Source organism: Danio rerio, chromosome 20, assembly GCF_049306965.1.
Source record: "Danio rerio strain Tuebingen ecotype United States chromosome 20, GRCz12tu, whole genome shotgun sequence".
NCBI classification, from domain to species: Eukaryota; Metazoa; Chordata; class Actinopteri; order Cypriniformes; family Danionidae; genus Danio; species Danio rerio.
Window position 1 is genome coordinate 23,967,241 of NC_133195.1, and position 13,835 is coordinate 23,981,075.

Sequence of the window (13,835 nt, forward strand, 5' to 3'; positions counted from 1 at the left end):
CTGAAAACAGAAAGCAAGTTTTTTTTTATTTAACTGATTTGCTGCAATGGCCCTTTTAAAAATGGAATCAATGTAGTAATTTTTGATGCTCTCACTGGCAGGGCAGTAGAGGCAGACAGCATTGTGGCCAGGGCGGCCATTGAAAACTTTAATTCTCTTGTCGCCTTCGATGTAAACGTACAGTCACTCATTTGAGGTGACTCGGCCATCTTGTAGGCCTCTTCTGAGTTTATTCATCTGGAATACACTTAGCATGACTAGGCAGTGCACCCGGAGTTGATGTAGCATGTAGTTGATTTGTTTGTTATTTAAATGTGTGTAAATTAGGCATGGAAAGAGAACAGTGTTCAGGGTATACCACGGTTTGGAAAAGTCAAGGTTATAAAAATGCTGAAATTTTCTACTATACCATTCTTATGATATATGTAAGATATTTTATTTACCTTTTTTATTAATGTTTTAAGGAGAAAGGTATCTTCTGCAGAAAAGGTCCCCAAAAGTGCCATTTTAAACTGTAAAGAAATCTGTGTTTTAAAAACGAATGAAGACAGCAGGAGTCAATGATTTATTTTGATTATTTAGCCTGATATGTTTACTGCTACAAAGTACTTTTAAATGTTTCTCAAAATAAAATATATTGTGTTCAAAGGGAAAAAAAGTTTTTTGTTTTTTCCCAGACATATAAAAAGAATATATTTTAGAGCCGTAATCACAATACCGTGAAACCGTGATTTTTTTTTTCAAGGTAATTGTACCGTCAGATTCTTATATTGGCCCATGCCTAGTGTAAACGTATAAACTCAGTTTACATATTCATTTCATTAATAGTATTGTATAATATAAAAATATTAGCATTTTTGTACTGTATTTATATGAATAGTTTATTTTGAATGTGATTAATCGTTTAACAGCACTAATTATTTCATTATTTATTAAGTATATAGGATTTATTATAAATGAGGATTTAGGCTTACAGTAGTATTCTCCTGAAGCAATGGTGACCATTGATCAGAAATGCTTGAAACTGACCAGCTCCCTTTGATGATCTGGAGCACCCTCATTGACTTGGCAGGGCTCTGTTTGAGACAGTGGCTTCATTTATCACATGAGCCCATAGTAGAGTAGGCATGCCAGACATTAATGATCTTGTCATAGAGAGAAAACGCTGCCAAGGTCTGTCTGATGCGACTATCTGCAGTCTGTACTCACTCAAGGCTTGGCAACAAAAGCATCCTCCTCTCTCCAATGCCGTTTGATACTACTTGTTTAGTATGCAGTGTGAACGCTCAGAGCTGCCGCACCTCTTTTCTTAAACCGGACACGTCTCCACGCCTCCTTGTCTGTCTGTCAGAAACCCAAGGGCAAAAAATATCTCTCTCATTCCTTTGCTGGGGCGAATAAAGTTTAGCCTGGACACTTGGAGACGTTGTTCTAGTTGAACCGATATAATTAGCAAGCATGCATTTTTCATCGATGCCTGAAATGATCTGTCAGAGTGGTTCACATGTGTACGTGTTCCCCGTAGGGCCCTGCAGGCCGCAGGAAAAGTCCTGTAGCATTGTTTACTCTGCAGGAAGGGCTCAGGACTGCCCAGTGTTTAGACATTGGGCAGAATGGGCCGGCAAAAGCTCGCTCCATTGTTCTTTATCTGGAAGCGCCAGGGCTATTTCTGTTTTTGTTGCTTAATTCGGTCGACATTGTCAGGGGACGGGGAGGAAGGTATGTGTATGTGCGCCCCGCATGTGTGTTTGCAAGAGGAGAAAGACGCGGACGCGCTGTCCGCGTCGGGACAGAGGAAATCGCAGGCCCCCCGTTTCCACCGTGATTGTTCACCGTCTCCGATCCCACTGCGATAAAGATTGCTTTCTTTGCAGAGAGGCTGGGAAAGCTTGGGAAAATGGAGCTCTTAATGTGAACGCTAACCGCTCTCAGTAGCAGGAGGGATTCGTGCTGAGGGTCCGTGTCCTCGTGGACCTGGACAATGTACTTGATGATTAGGACTAGGGTGGGATACAAGTCTTTCAAGGACGGCTTGGGCTAAGAGCTGAAAGTCGCCGGCTATGGAGACCAGTGGCTTCCTCTGCCTGCTGCTCTTGCCCAGATCTCCCTGGTAACAGCAGTCAAACTCACACCCCTCCCTCCGGCCAGACATCAGTGTTTTTATTAGAACAACTCCATTTTTGACTACAACACACGAGAAATTGCTTGCACAAGCTGCTGCAATGATGATGAGGTGCTTTAATGCAGTTGATAAGAGTGTTCGATGTGTGTTTAGATAGTTGTGGTGAGGTTACTGTCCAAACCCTTAAAAGTTTTTAGATTTTGAACATTTTATCACCTCATCTCACACCTCAGGCCCTACAGTATAATACATGTAAAAATGATAATTGCAGACAATTTAAAGAATAGGTCTCAAACTCAAGGTTGGAGCAAAACTGTGCAGAGCTGCGACCCTCCAGAAATCAGTCAAGCACAATTAATCAATTAATCAAGGTCTTCAAGACTACTAGAGACTATTAAACAGGTGTGAGTTGGAGCTAAACTCTGCAGAGCTGTGGCCCGTCAGCAATTGAGTTTGAGACCATTGTTTTAAAGGGATAGTTCAACGAAAACTGAAAATTCTGTCATCATTTACTCATCTTTTACTTGTTTGAAACCTTTGAGTTTCTTTTGTTGGACACAAAAGAAGATATTCTGAAGAAAGCTAGAAGCTTGTAAACATTAGCTTTGTGTCCATCCAAAGATTCAAATTAAATTTATGTGCAAAAATGGATTATGCATAAAAGATGTGCAATTAAAGCAGCGTTTTCTATCCAATGAGTCAAAGAGAACAAAATTGTCACTCCCTGATAAACTGGTGTCAAAAATCAACCGTAAAAATGGAATTGGCAGCAGTAGGAGAATCTGTGTGAATCTTTTCTTCGTTTAATAAATGACTTGCATCTCAGAAGACATTGCCGACATGTAATAAACCAATAGTGGTGGTAGAAGGCGTGAGATGTGGGGCACAGCCGCTCTTGACAATTAATACTGAAACGGTTAAGGTTTTTTTATGCTGCGTTCACACCAGACGCAGAAGAATTGTCAAGCACGAGCAATTTACATGTTGAGTTGATACAAAGACGCAAATAGACATCCTGCAGCGTGATATGCACGAATAAGGTGGTGGAATGATGCGACTCTTTCAAGTTGGTAAGTCTGAACTTTAGCGGACATTCAATTCACGTTAACCAATCAGGAGTTTTCTCTTTTAGCGGCATTTCTCTTGACTGAAGGACTTTTGTAGCTGAAGTGTTTTTCTTACAGTGAAGATGTTCATTTTCGAATTGACTTTAAAATCTTGATGTTAACATTCAAAGCCATCCACAATCTCGCCCCTCCATATTTGTCTGCCCTCGTCCACATTTCTGTTCCTTCTCGCACCCTGCGATCTTCTTCCTCTCTCCACTTGTCTGTTCCCTCTTCTCGCCTTTCAACTATGGGCAACAGAGCATTTAGCCGCTCTGCTCCGCGGCTTTGGAACCCACTACCACCTGCCATCAGAAACATTGACTCCCTCACACTGTTCAAATCAAGACTCAAAACCCACTTATTTAAGATGGCTTTTAATACTTAATTTTATCTGCACTATTGCTGTGTATATTTTATTATTTCTCTTGTTGTTTTATTGCTCTTGTTGATTGTACGGTGTCCTTGAGTTGCTAGAAAGGCGCCTTTTAAATAAAATGTATTATTATTATTATTATTATTATTATAAAGCACAGTTTAAACATAACATATTTAATAACTAATTTCTAATAACAGATTTTTTTTATCTGTGCCATGATGACAGTACATAATATTTTACTAGAGATTTTTCAAGATCCTAGTATTCAGCTTAAAGTGACATTCAAAGGCTTAATTAGTGTAACTAGGCAAGTCATTGTATAACAGTAGTTTCTTCTGCAGAAAATCAAAAATATATGTTGTTTAAGGGAACTAATAATATAGAATTGGTAAAGTAGGTTTTGAAATATTTAAACCTGCTTTTATTCTAGCCAAAATAAAACAAATAAGCCTTTCTCCAGACGAAAAAAATATTATAGGAAATACTGTGAAAATGTGTGTTGTGAAGTGAATTTGACACGCGAATGAATCAAGTAAACCCAAAATGTTCCTGCATCTATTTACGCACGAATAGGGGAATTTATCCGTGCGTAGCATGTGGTGTGAACACAGCATTAGAATGACCAAAACAACATATCAGATGTTTTACAATGTGCTCAGCCTGCTGGTTTGTCCGTTCACACACATTTTTTTATTATCACATGATCTCTTACAACAAAATCACTTTACCATTTTTTTTATGTGCATACTGGAAAATGTTTGGTAAAAGTGTTTCCATTATGCGCATCTTTTATTTATTTTTTGTCCTACTCAGTTATGTGCATATGTTTTTGATGCGCATTTTCAAAATTTGTTTTCATTTTTTTATTTTTTAAGGGCATATCCAAAACGTGCAGAACAATAGTTGGATAGAAACATAGCTAATGACTATCTGTTTGTCCTACTATGAAAATCAATTGTTTCAGGCTTTCAGATTTCTTCAAAATATCTTCTTTTTATTTATCGGAAGAAATAAAAGTTTGAACCCACTTAACGGGGAATACATCATTTTCATAAATTTCATTTTCATCTGAACTATCCCTTTAACAAGACGATAGGTTGAAATGAAAACACGCTGTAGTGATAGCTAATAAATTACTTGATTTCAGATGGTTAACTGAGAGCCCTTTGTTTTGGCAGTGGTGTCATTCATGTGTGAGTGTCTTTTTGTTGTGCAGTGATTTGTCTGAATGGATTTGTGAGGCAGGAAGCTGGCAGAGAAAGGACAGTGTGAGTCACTAGCGAGTTTATAGCTTTAAATCAGGGTCTGTCCTGTCTGCTGTCTTACAGCTGATCTACATTCACCCATTTGCCATCACAGTGTACTGGTTGTGTAAATGAGTTTTAGCTCTGTCTCACACATGGGGATTAACGGGAAAAGTAAGTTACGTGTTGTGTATTTTTTTTTGTTTCATTTATTAGGTAATATATTGCTACATTTTCTTGTATTTAACTATGTTAAAATAGCAAAATAAACAGTAAATGTTAATTGCTAATTTGTCGTCATGACCCATACCTAGAAAGAAATAAGGTTGTATATTAATTAATTATTTCCTTTTTCTGCAGATGGTGAAGAAAATTTGATCGAACGGCACATTCACGCAAGCATGGTAAACCCCGGCGACCACTGGCAGTCCATCCGGCACCCTGGCATCACGGCCCACATTGAGTACCGCATCCGTGTCAGGTGTGATGAGAATTACTATGGGAGTAAGTGCAACAAACAGTGTCGCCCACGAGATGACTACTTCGGTCATTACCGATGCGATCCATCTGGAAATATTGTGTGTCTTGATGGCTGGATGGGAGAGGACTGTCGGACAGGTGGGTGACGTTGACCATCTTTGTTTTGTGCTTTGCATTTTAGTTTTAAGTTATATACATTCATTCATTTTCCTTCGACTTAGTCCCTTATCAGGGGTGGCCACAGCAAAATGAACCACCGACTATTCCAGCATATATTTTACACAGCGGATGCCCATCCAGCCGCAACCCAGTAGTGGGAAAAAGTAATGAAGAAAACATGGATAATATTCATACTTCAAGTTCTTTGTTATTATTTTGTCTGTGTAAAAACACGTGACCAGTGTTTTCAATACTGTTACATACATTGTAAAAATTATATGTTCAATTAGTCCTGACAGCATATGTTTTTAGGTTATGGTAACTTATTAAAATAAGTTAATCATGTTCTAATGTAATTTTATAAGTTTTGCAAGCTGTTTCAGATCAGTTTAACACAATATAAGTTCAATGGACTCATAAGGTTAAGGCCACCAGCATTGTTTTTATAGTGTATTATACTATTAACGATACTATTACAGACTAAGTAGATGAAGCAGCAATACAGGCTATCTCCTTGAAAATGACAATGTTTAATTCCTCTTGAGGACTTGAAACCTACAATTAATTTGTTCATAAACAAAACATGGCAAAGGGAATGGGACAACTGCATTAATAATAAATTTCTTGAAATTAATGCAAAAATAAATAAAAGACTCTTTATTATAGTTTTGAGACCAGGCATGATCAAACTGTCTATACTAGATGTTGAATTGGACATTCTAGGTTGACTCATTTGTATTTACTGAATAAAGAAGCACCAGCTAAATGTAATTACTGCCAGGCTGCTCTTACCGTAAAACATATTTTGTTGAAATGTGGAACTTGAATACCATTAGACAACATTTTTATAAGGTGAATACTTTGGACTTTTAAAAAAAAAGTACCACCAGGAAGAATCTTAAATTATTTATCACAAATTAAACAGAAAAAATATTTAATTTTGAACATTTGTGTGTACATTTAATTTATTTCTATCTTATATATATTTGTCTAAGTAACTATTTATTGTAATATGAATTTGTTTTTATCATTTAATATTTTTATGTGTATGCATTTTGGCATGAAATTGCCATAAGTTGCTAATGTGGCAATAAATAAATAAATAAATAAATAAATAAATTACATACTATGTATTTATAAATAATTGTACTAGGTTTTTATTGTTTATTTATTTTAGCTTTTGTCATTTTTGATTCAATAGTTTGTTTTTATTTATTTTAATAATGAATTGTATTTACATTTTTTGTTCTATTTCAAGTAATTTTAACCAAAATGAACATTTACTCACTTTACTCTCTCTCAAGGGGTTTTAATTTCAAACCTTTATGAATTTCTTTTTCTATCGAACCCAAAAAATATATATTTTGAAGAAAGCTGAAAACCTGTAACCATTGAGATTCCTGCTTTCTGCAAACATTCTGCTTTTGTGTTCAATCGAAGAAAGCAACTCAAACAGGTTTGAAATAAATAAATGGTGAGTAAATGATAACAGATTTTTCACCTTTGGGTAAACTATCATTTTAGTTAAACGGTAAACTTGTTGTTTCAAATTATGCAAGTGAGTTTGGCCATCACAGCTTCTTATTATAAAGTGTTCAGCATATATAAGTATACCCCCCACAAATCTATCTTTTAAATTCCTATTTTTAATCGGAAGCTATACAATGTTATATTTGTGCATATACATCTGGAATCTTATCTAACAAATCTGAAGCTTATCTAACAAAATGACTTCAGATAATGGTCCAAAAACTAGTACACCCAAACTTATATGTTATAGAAAAATATTAAATACTAATTTTAAAAAGAGGAAAAATCTAGAGAAGCAAAAAAATGAAAAATTATTTGAAATTTTGTAGTCTGTATTTTTTTCACAATATTTTGCTTGAATTTAATTAAATTATCTTTCAATTTCTAAATATGTTTGGTGACTAAAATAGTATTTTAATAAATGAATATGTTTAATAAATCTGTTTTGTTTAAATGAACCAAAATACACTTAATATTGTCTCTCAAAAATGGATAAAAATATTCATTTTTAAAATGGGGTGTACTTAATTATGCTGAGCACTGTACAGTGAAAATAATGGAAATCAATTTAGAAAATTAGCAGTTTAATGAAAGGTCAAGCCTCCCCAATATCTTACAAAGCATTATTAGCCACATTGCCCTTGATGAAGGATGACGGCTGAACTAGGGCTGACAAATGTCTTGAAGTGTACATCGAGACGAACCCTGTTAAATCTGGCTCTTTACCACCCTGTAAAGAGACCTGCTGCTATCAGTGTTTTCACAGCCCTGCGATCTTTGCTTCTCTGCCTGGAGGTGAGATTGTGTTGTAAACGACACCTCTGGAGTCACACTTTCCATTAGCTCAATTAATCTGGGTGATGCTAGGGTTTTTGATTTCTTCAACCCACCACTGCAGGCAACCTAAACACCTTTCTTTTCCAACACTATAAGTCTGTATGTGTGCATATACACCACTAAAGAAAGGCAGTAAATCACCAGACACCATCTTAATGAGGGAGGGTACGAGTAGGTGGGCGTAGCAGGGGTGGACGGGGGCAAGCGCATGTGTGTGTTTGAGCAATAAAGTTGTCTTCTGTCACGGCGAGCATGATGAATTTATCTTGTCGCACTTGTAAGGCAACACAAACAAACAAGACTGACCTCTCCTCCCTCCTCCCCTCTCTTTCTCTCTCAGCGATCTGCAAGCAGGGCTGTAATCTGATTCACGGAGGCTGTGCGGTGCCTGGAGAATGCAAGTAAGTGTCTGAGCATCATTTCATGGTCGGTTGGCCCGGCTAATCTAGCTCCTTAATTTCAGCAGGGCCATATGTGCTCATGCTGATAAGGTCTTTTCATTTGTTTACCTTGCTATTAATTAATTAGCGCAGTGAGGACATTGTTTGCGCAAGCAGTTTTTGTTTATTGTGCTTTTTAAAAAATCATGCTGTAGCGTTAAAAAGTTATGATTTGATTGTCATTTGATTAGATTAAATACTTGAAGGCGTCACTAGCACTGTTGTTCATGCTCAAAATGGATAGCTAACCAAAAACTAAACAAAAAAAAATATGATAAACACTTTATAGCCTCCATATTGCCTCAAATGCATTTTCAATTATATTTAAAGGGTCACGAAACACCAAAACACATTTTTTTGTCGAGAAACATGTCGAAAAGTCAGCGCGCCCAAATAGACACTCCCACACCATGCCTCTTTTCTTTCTCCGACACTCCCCCCTAAACAAAGCTGGACACGCCCATTTTCCTTACTTTTTCCAAAGTAGAGGTGTGAAAACACCCTGCTGAAACGAGGGGGTTTCATGGCCCTTTAAAACAAAATAAAGACTTTTGGATCACACTTTACAATGAGGTTGCAATGTTTACAATCTTAAAGATTGTCAGTGCAGGAGAAAGAGATTAACATTAATTTTGGGTGAAACACATAAGCAAACACACAATATCAACAAGTGAAGGACAAAATACCAAGACTAACTAAATGCAATGAAGTGAGTTTATTTACAAAAATAATGATAATAATAAGTGCAAAAATATGTATATGAAAAAAAACAGTAAATATTTACAAAAATATATTGACAGACAACAAATGGGAAACAAAATTTTTGAACAGATAGATGAAGGAATTGGAGAGATGACATGCGGGCGGCATCCAAGCAATAAAAATAAATGAAACAAAACAAGCCATTCTACTGGCCCAACCTCTACCTTAACAATCCAAAAGAAAAATATATCAATATAGAGAAGAAAATCTACACTAAGGTAAGAGAAAAAGCCTAGTGTGTCTAACAAAAGTCATATTCAAAGCCTATGTGTGCACAATGGATGTCGCACGACATTCTTACCTGGCCCACTCTCCAACCTCAGATGTGTGTAACACTGATGGTAGACAAATGGACAAATAATAATAATAGACAAATAAAAGTGGACGTATACAGTACCAAACTGTAACACACACTGAAAATGACTTGCGAATTCACTGACACATCACAAAAATTTAAGTGTCCCGAGGGCCTAAGTAGCATCCTGTCATCACTTTTATGCCACTGTGGCAGCGGCTGCATTGGAGACCATGTAATGACGTCAGAGAGGGACACTGCAAACAGTTGGGCAGCGTGAGCCATGAGGAGCCACTGTATAAATCCAACTAGGACAAGAGAGAGAGAGTGCTATTGAACTACTAAAAGAAAAAAAGTAATAGTCACACAACACAGGAATGTATTAGTTAATGCTAAACAAGTTGTTTACTGACAAAGACTGAAGAATACTAATCATTTACTAATGCAATATTAAAATTTAAGTTCTTGCAAGTTAACATTATTAATGTACTGTGATTTAAAAAGAAACTAGCAATTAAAAAACTTTGTTTACATTAACAAAGATGAATAAATACTTTAATAATTGTATAGTTCATTGTTTGTTAATGTTAGTAAATACTTTAACTAGCATTAACAATACAGCATTTTTAATACTGTATGCATTGTATACATTTAAATGTCAATTCATCAAAACTTCTGACAGAACTGTTGAACAGTCTCACTGCCCCTCACACCGTTGAAAAGAGCTTTGGGTTTACGACCATACACAATAAATACACTATATAGGAAACACACTTTACAACATATTTTGTGTTCTCTATACACACTCACCGCCCACTTTATTAGGTCCAACTGCAGACTGGTTTGAGCTGGTAGAAAGGTAACAGTAACTCAACTAACCGCTTGTTACAACCAAGAAATGCAGAGGAGCATCTCTAAATGCACAACATGTCGAACCTTAAGGCGGATGGGCTACAGCAGCAGAAAACCAAACTAGGTGCCACTCTTGTCAGCCAAGAACAGGAAACTGAAGCTACAATTCGCACAGGCTTACCAAAATTTTACAACAGATGACTGGAAAAACATTGCGTGGTCTGATGAGTCTCAATTTCTGCTGTGACATTAGCATGGTAGGGTCAGAATTTGGCATCAACAACATGAAAACATGGATCCATCTTGCCTTGTAACCTCAAAGGTTCAGGCTGGTGGTGGTGTAATGGTGTGGGGGATATTTTCTTGGCACACTTTGGGCCCATTAGTACTAATTGAGCATTGTGTCAACGCCACAGCGAACTTGAGTATTGTTGCTGACCATGTCCATCCCTTGATGACCACAGTGTACCCATCTTCTGATGGCTACTTCCAGCAGGATAACGCTCCATGTCATAAAGCGTGAATCATCTCAGACTGATTTCTTGAACATGACAATGAGTTCACTCTACTCAAATGGCCTCCACAGTCACCAGATCCTCAATCCAATAGAGCACCTTTGGGATGTGGTGGAACAGGAGATTTGCATCATAGATGTGCAGCGGACAAATCCTGATGCTATCATGTCAATATGGACCAAAATCTCTGAGGAATATTTCTAGTATTTTGTTGAAACTATGACCTGAAGGATAAAGGCAGTTCTGAGGGCAAAAGTGGGTTCAACTCGGTACTTGTAAGGTGTACCTAATAAAGTGGCCGGCGAGTGCATGTGCATTGATCAATATTTCTATGCTGGCTAAATGATGACTAAATTAAATTGGTTCATTCTGTAAAAGGATCATATCTCTTCAGACATTAACTGCTTAGTTTATATGGATTACTTTAAAGATCTCTTTTTGAAAACTTGGTCGAATGACAAATCAGGTTTTACTAAAATTTGTGTTTTGAAGATGGTAAAATGTACAAGTTTAATATGACATATCTTTAATCGTTTTTGTACCTTTTAACAGTTTGAAAACCCTTCACAATTTGTCATATAATACCACAGTGTATATGTAACAGCAGTTACAATAAGTGATCAAAAAAATAGACTAGAAATTTATATCTGTGGACCTTTGTGTTCTTTTTTTCAAGGACCTAATGTTGAGTATATTGAACTCACAATAATACAGAACACATTTTGGTTGCTTCAAGAAAGCCCAAATCTCAGTGTCCCATCATGCCTTGTGTTTTGGATGTGAAATGGTGGTGTTTTGCTCTTGCTGTCACAGGAAACTCTGATGCTTCCTGTGCTGGAGCTCAGCGTGAAATCCACCTTACCATTCCACATCACATTCTCCTCACATTCTCTTCCTGTAGCTTGGCTCTGCCCTCTTCCTTTGCCAAAGGAAAAGCTTCCAGTCTTTGGCATGAAGAAAGCCATTTTTTCCCCATGCCACCTTCAACCCTACTAAGTCCAATATCACGAAAATAGTGATGATGACATGCTGTAATCTATTTACAACAAATAGAGGCATCCTTTTTCCAGTGTTCACCACTGCAGAGAACAGATACCTTCCTTCATTCTTCTCCGCTTCTTTACCTGCTGTGAGACCTGGGTGGTTAAAAAGGACATGGGAATTTTCTGTGTCAGGCTTTTAGAAAGGCCAAGAGTGGTGCCTCAAGGGACAGTGGGCTAAAAACATGCCTAAGGACACCATGTACTCAAGCCTCTGGATGGCCTGTAAGAAAGAGCTCCTGGCTAGAAAACAGAAGCCAATAGGTTATTTCAGAGTTGAAGTATTTGGGAAGCTCTGTAAGCCTCACTCCCCAGCAGGATGTAGTGACTCGCTTTCCTGCCGTCACTAGCTTGATAGTCCTGGGAAGGAAGGAGGTGGAGACTAGAGGACTGAGTTTGTCAGAGTTTAATCACAGTTAACCAGTGGATACATTAGTGGGCTGCAGAATCGTTGGGTTATTATTGCTAAACCTAAAAGTATAGACTTGGTTTCATTTTTACGTTATTTTATCCTCATGATAATAAATTTACATGTGTAATTTTATACCCTATCTTCATATAGTATGTGTTGAGTATGCTTTGAATATGCTAATTAGTCCTTATTTCTAGTTAATAACTCCAGGTCAGACCTGCTTCTTTTTCACCTGTTTAACTGAAGTAGTACACTTTACTTTATGGGAAGAGACAATGTTGGATTTACTGTTATTGCTACTGTATGTCGATCATTACAGTTTTGAGGATGATTTGATAAATTAATTAATTTCAAATGGATTATACCATAGAAAGTGTGCTGTTCTTATAATCTCTGCAAAGCTGTCATTCATCTTAGGTTATTGGGAACTCACAAAGTTTCATTGTAATACTGTAATACGTACAATTATACAGCTGTAATGCTTTATTTAGTGCTCTGCATTGCAGCATGAATTTCTCACAGCATTTGAACTTTGTTTGCTAGTGTGTAGCGTGCTGAATAGAACTATAATAGAAGAGAATTAACATAATATGACATAATAGTAACATAACACCTCTTATTCGCCATTGCATAAAGAGACCTACGGATATACCTCTGTTTGGTTAGATTGTTCAACACTACACAAATATTTTACAGACATTGCTTACTAATAGAGATAAGGAAATGAAAGTCTAACCAAGCAAGAAGACTGGATTTTATATATGCTTTGTAACTGTAGAAAACAAGGATGGGGCCAGTGCGTTGACAAATAGTGCAACTAAGTTTGTATCCTGACTTGAGGACGTTTCACGATCCCATCCTCCCTTTACAGAGATTTTCTAACTATGGGATAATAAAATGAATGCATTTCTTACCATTGGAAAAATTTGTATCACTAACTAGGTCAGATGAATCAATCACACGACTTTCTCCTTACCTGTCTACAGCTATAGAGACAGCATTAGCATCAGCCATTATGCTTCTTAAGCTAATCATTTAAGTCTTGCTTTCAACAGGCTTTGCCCTTTCACTTTCTGTTAAAATGCACTGTCCTATCGTAAGGCAAAAATATGAATTTTTTTTTTTTTTTTTTTAAAGGATAGTTTGTCACGTGGGCCTCAGCCATATCACCCTGCAGGCCAAGACCGGTTACACTGTAAAAAAATGCTTTTCTTGCTTTGATTTTTTGTCTTATTTCTAGTCTAAATATCTAAAATTTCTTATATCAAGAAGCATTTTCTAGACAATCAAAACATGTTGTCTTGTTTTGAGAAATAAAATGCCAATATTAAGTGAGTTTTTCCTTAAAACAAGCAAAACAATCTTCCAATGGGGTTAGCAAATTAATCTTGTTTTTTCTTTTGACGTAAGATTATTTTGCTTAACCCATTGGCAGATTATTTAGCTTGTTTTACGGAAAAACTCACTTAATATTGGCATATTATTTCTCAAAACAAGACAGCATGTTTTGCTTGTCTAGAAAATTCTTCTTGATTTAGGAATTGTTAGATACTTGGACTAGAAACAAGACAAAAAATCCAAGTATGAAAAGCATTTTTTGCAGTGTACTCACTGAAGCTAAGCAGGGCTCAACCTGGCCAGTACCTGGATGGGAGACCACAC

The 13,835-nt window shown here is 36.8% G+C and overlaps 1 protein-coding gene across 2 annotated transcripts in view; it reads left to right on the top strand.

The window, feature by feature from the left end:
- Positions 1 to 13,835, top strand: part of jag2b (jagged canonical Notch ligand 2b) — an 84,442-nt gene that overhangs the window by 30,909 nt on the left and 39,698 nt on the right. For both annotated transcript variants that reach the window (XM_005160485.6, NM_131862.1), the window contains 2 exon segments: positions 5,212 to 5,469; positions 8,198 to 8,258. In XM_005160485.6, coding sequence (XP_005160542.1) covers positions 5,212 to 5,469; positions 8,198 to 8,258 — 319 coding nt within the window.